This window comes from Chelonoidis abingdonii, chromosome 1, assembly GCF_003597395.2.
Source record: "Chelonoidis abingdonii isolate Lonesome George chromosome 1, CheloAbing_2.0, whole genome shotgun sequence".
NCBI lineage: Eukaryota > Metazoa > Chordata > Testudines > Testudinidae > Chelonoidis > Chelonoidis abingdonii.
Window position 1 is genome coordinate 147,922,680 of NC_133769.1, and position 5,520 is coordinate 147,928,199.

Genomic DNA, 5,520 nt, shown 5'->3' on the forward strand with positions numbered 1-5,520 from the left:
ATACATCCCAGAATGATATTCGCTTTTTTTGCAACAGTGTTACATTTTTTACTCCTATTTCATTTGTGATCCACTATAGCCCCCAGATCCTTTTCTGCAGGACTCCTACTTAGGCAGTCATTTCCCAATTTGTATTTGTGCAATTGATTATTCCTTCCTAAGTACAGTACTTTGCATTTGTCCTTATTGAATTCATCCTGTTTATTTCAGACCATTTCTCTAGTTTGTCAAGATTTTGAATTCTAATCCTGTTCTCCAAAGTGCTTGCTACCCCTCCCAGTTTGGTATCTGAGACGGGTTCCCAAGGTACAACCTGGAACTGGAGTACTGCTGAGCCCATCAACCTAGGCTCCGTCTCACACTGTACTGCTGTGACAAGCTGCAAACCTCTGGTAGGTACTGCACTTACACAGACATCCACAGACAGGGACACATCCAACTGAGTTACATGAATGATTTTCCCAGACACTCATTAACTAACAACAGAGAGGCTCCAGGCAGTTCCCCCAGCTCCTAACAATGCAACCCTGAGCTGTACCATCTTGCACTGGTCAGAAGCCTGAGCAGTATATGTTTATTATCCAGTATATTAGGGGGCTTATTCCTTCACCTTCTCACTTCCCTGGTCCTTCTTGCATGAACAGAGAGCAAAAATACCCAAAGTCCCAAGGTTCAAACAATTTAATGTTTATTGGGGTGAACTTCCAGCAAGCATGATTCCAGCTTCCTTCCTTAGTGTCCCCTTTCCCAGCTCTGGCACCACAGAGCCTTGCCTGTGTCCCTGTTCCTACTCCCATCCCCTGTTCCCATTCCCCCCTTAGGAAAACATGATTCCAGTTCCCCCATCCCAGTCCCTGTTCCCATTTTCACCCCCCTTACTTCCTGATTGACTGCAGACTGTATAGTAAAACTTTAGTTCTGCTTAGCTATACCTTAACCAATCATTTTACTGAAATTTAACTAACCAATCCTAACACAGTGTAACATGGTTATTTAACCAATTATATCCCACCACCTTAATTGGTTTACACCCAACAAAATTAATTATACGTCAGACAGAAGCAATCACAGAACCACTGGAGACTACAGTGATAGAACAATACAGAAATGAGGATTTCACATCCCAGCTATTGATACGTGAGTTCTTGCCAGACAGGATGTTATTAAACTAAGTTTCCTTTTACATCTTCTAGGCTCGTCCCTTTCTCTGGAGGTGATAGGAATATCAGGACAGGACTGTATTCCTAACAGCCCAATAGCACCTTATTTCAATGTGACTAGTTTGGAATGTAAGGATGTGACCAAACACTTCCCAGTTTATGACTGGCCTCTGCTGCTTAGCTGAAGGCCTTAGCCTAAGAACCTAGCCTCAGACTGTTACAGTAAGAGAAGGCCCTTACACCAGCTGACAGTGATTTTGATTCTCTTTTTTATACCTCTATAACTAGCTTAGAATACATGTAAATTCTTAAAATATAGGCCTTTACAGATAGGCCTGAATATCTATATCCTATCACACCCCTCCCTCAATGTGGAGAGGACATTCACCAGTTTTTGTTCCTGAGCTGAGGTTTCCCAAGCACTTCAAGACAATTACATTGCTTTAGGTAAAACATAAAACAGGTTTATTAACTATGGATAGATTTTAAGTGATTATAAGTAGTAGGCATAAAAGAACAAAGATAGTCACCAAACAAAATAAAAATAAGCGCACAATCTAAATCTTAATCCTTATTACATTAGGCAGTATTCCAGTCATGTGAATGAAGCTATGATGCTAATATGTTGTAATTGTGTTTTTTCACTAGTATTTCTAGTTCTTCCTGTGTATTCCCCATACTTTTTGCACTAGAATGCAGACATCTAAGATGGTCATTAAATTGTCCCTCTATTCCCTCTGGTATCTCCTTTGTCCCCACTGTGATTGTCCAGGTTTCCCCCAGATTCTGACCCTTCGCCCAGGTCTCCATATTCTGGACTTACCTGTGGCCTTTTGTCTCCTGCCCCCATCAAACCTAGTTTAAAGCCTTCCTAGCCAGTCTGTATCAAAAGATACTCTTCCCCTTCCTTGATAAATGGACCCCATATATGCTCAGAAGTCTTTCTTCTTGGAACAGCACCCCATGGCTGAGGAAGCTGAAGCCTCTTTGGCAATACCATCCACACAGCCATGCATTTAGCTCCAGGGTCCTCGGAACACATACTATCTAGCCTAGTATCTTGCTACCTGCTCTATTGGGAAACACGCTATTGATGAGATCCTCAGCCTGCATAGACTGGTGCAGCTCTATGGATTTCAGGGGAGCTATGCTGGTTTATACAAGTGAGGATATAGTGCTACAGGCCCATCTAGTTTGATATACCATCATCTACCAAACAAGAACTGAACAGTGGGGAGCTTTTATTAATAGGTAACTATTATTAAATACCTATTCTGTTACGTTGCTAAAATTTAGTAAAAATTTTCTTCACAAGTAATGCAATGTAATTAATAAACACCATTTTGACTCTCTAAATTCTCATGGTTTAGTTTGAAATTTGACCCATTCTGTGCAGTGTTGAGAAGTGCCAGTGTACATTAAGCAAGGATGTTCTAAACCTTTCAGATCATTCCACAGGGGCAAGATGAACTGGCAACTGGTCATTCCTGGATTAGTCATCCTGCCCATTAAACTAGTAGGGACATCCTTGTTTCTCATCTATTGTGAGTATTGATGTGCATTTGTAATTTTCAGTTATTATTTATTGATTTTATAGCACTTTTCTTCTAGCAGCCAATACTTTCATGTGTGTGTTGTGTAGTGTGGGATATTACAGTGAATCTCAGCATCTCACATAAACCAGACTAGGCACAAAAACACCCCCAAGAATGGTGCTGGGATTAGATCTAGACAGTGGTGATGTGTCCTAGGAATACTTCTCTGTGGCTCACTGAAGAGCTGAGCAGCATCCTGAGGTAACCCAACAATTCCTCTTTGCTGCATGACTTTGTATGAGTAAAAGAATAAATAGACACAAATCAGACATCAGGAATGGTAACATACAAAAGCCACTAGGAGAACATTTCAATCTCCCTGGACATTCAATAACAGATTTAAAAGTAGCCATACTTCAACAAAAGAACTTCAAAAACAGACTTCAAAGAGAAACTGTAGAGCTACAATTCATCTGCAAATTTAAAACCATTCATTTGGGCCTGAATAGGGACTGGGAGTGGTTGGCTCACTATAAAAGCAATTTTCCCTCTCCAGGTATTGACACCTCCTCATCAATTATTGAGAGTGGACTACATCCACTCTGACTGATTTGGCCTTGTTCACACTGGTTCTGCACTGGTTCTCCCCTCTCTTCATGTATCAGTATATTTATGCCTGCATCTGTAATTTTCACTCCCTGCACCTGAAGAAGTGGGGTTTTTTACCCACAAAACTTTATGCCCAAATAAATCTGTTAGTCTTTAAGGTGCCACAGACTCCTCGTTGTTTTTGTGGATACAGACTAACATGGCTGCCCCTCTGATACTTTGCATGAGTAAGCCATTACTAATGTGCATTTTACTGTATCTTGTGAGTAAAAAAGAACTGAAACCATGACTACACAATGTTGTGTATTCTTTTAGATAGTGTGCACTATAATAGTAAAGAGTTAGTATTATAATAAAGTACGTGTCTCGGGCTGCTGTCCCTTGAGATCTAAACTCAGAAGGGTAATAGCAAACTTTTAGATTAATTAACTGGTGAAGCTGCACTTGGTAATACCAATTCATGTGTAACTTCAGCCTCCATCTCCCATGTCATAATACATCTCTTCCCCTTTCTCTACTACCAGGCTTAGTTTAGGGTTTGTTATATTTGTTTCTCTGTCACCTTAGTATAAGACCCTCTTTTTCACATTCACTTAGGAAACCTGAGTAAAATGTTTTCCAGTGGCCACCAACACTTAGAATATGAAGATTGGAAGGGGAGGTCATCTAGTCCAACCCCCTGCTCAAAGCAAGACTAATCCCCAGACAGATTTTTGCCCCAGATCCCTAAATGGCCCCCTCAAGGATTGAGCTCACAACTCTGGGTTTAAGCAAGCCAATGCTCAAACCACTGAGCTATCCTTCCCCCACTTCTCTAAGACTGGTCAGACAGAGTCACTTTAGAGTGACTTCTGATGCTTCCTTTGCAGAATTCCTGGTCTCTGTGAAGTGAGAAATGGATCACAACCCACCCAATATGTACCCTGGGTAGAAAGGATTCATGAGGGGAAGGGAAGAATTTGTTTTCCAAGGAGTGATTGTTTTAGCTAAGGGGATTTTTCACTCCTACTTGCACTAAGTGATCTCACAACTGCAGTTTCCTCTTTCTCTGATAGCTGACAGTTTCTGCCTGGGTCAGAGGCATAGAGAAAAACTCAGCATTTTACTCCTGGGGGAATTCTGCACCACCGTACATGCACAGAATTTATGTCCCCCACAAATTTCTTTGCCTCCCCTCAGAAAAATGACTTTCTGATAGGGAAGCAAAGGGAAGCCACAAGAGCAGTCTTGCAACCCTCCCCAGCAGTACGTTTCAGGTGCCCAGCACAGCCAGCAGAGAGGTAAATCACTGTGGGGTAGGAGGTGGGACTAGGGAAAACCCGGCTGGTGGCTCCTATCCTGCACCAGGCTCAGCTGCTGGTCCCGGCTGGGCTGGGGAGCATGGGACATCCTCTGCCCCTGCACGGCATCTGGGGCTGGTTCATACCCACTCCCAGATTTCTCTCCTAGCTGCAGGAAACTCTGCAAACTTCCCCTCCCCCTGCTTCCTGCACCTATTACTCCTCTGCTTTAGGGGGAGGGATTCCAGTACAGGGAGCTGCTCCGCCATCCACCCAACCCCTATACATCCAAACCCCCTCATATCCAGACCCTCCCATGGAGCCTCACCCCCACCATGAATCCCACTCCCCCTGCACCTGGACCACTCCAATGAGCCACATGCACCCAGATCTGCACCCCACTGAGCCCCAGCTAGCTATACCTGGGTCCCCACCCCACTGAACCCCACTCCCCCAGCATCTGAAGCCCCCACTAAGCCCCCACACCCAGACCCCCTTTCTGGGGTCTATTCCCCCACACCCAGACCCCCATAACTGAGCCCCAACCACCTTCACCCCACTCCAGAATCCCATTACTGTTGCACCCAGAAGCCATCAACAAGCCCCTGTGCATCCAGATTCCCCCGCACCCGGATCCCCTACTGAGCCGCCCACACCCAGATTGCCCCACACAGAACCCTCTCAACCCACAACTTGATCCCTCCACATTAAGCCTATCATAACTTCTTACTCAGATTTGAACCTTAGCGTTCATAACCTGAGAAGTTAGCATGAACCCCTCTAAGCTTAATTACCAGCTTAGATTTGATCTCGCTGCCACCAGCCAAAAATTTCAGGGTTTTGGATCCCTCTGGTCTCCCCAAACCCTTCCCTGGGGAACCCCAAGACTCAGAATCCCTACGTCTTACCACAAAGGGAAATAACCCACTTCCCTAA

General features: G+C 44.0%; 1 protein-coding gene across 3 annotated transcripts in view; it reads left to right on the top strand.

The window, feature by feature from the left end:
• Nucleotides 1–214: 214 nt before the first annotated feature.
• Nucleotides 215–5,520, top strand: part of LOC116827669 (C-type lectin domain family 5 member A-like) — a 22,012-nt gene continuing 16,706 nt past the window's right edge. For 2 of the 3 annotated variants that reach the window (XM_032785412.2, XM_032785414.2), the window contains exons 1-2: nt 215–392; nt 2,607–2,704. In XM_032785412.2, the coding sequence (XP_032641303.1) occupies nt 2,626–2,704 (79 nt within the window). In that variant the 5' untranslated portion in view covers nt 215–392; nt 2,607–2,625. The remainder of the gene's footprint in view (nt 393–2,606; nt 2,705–5,520) is intronic. The other variant, XM_032785413.2, reaches the window with a different exon arrangement.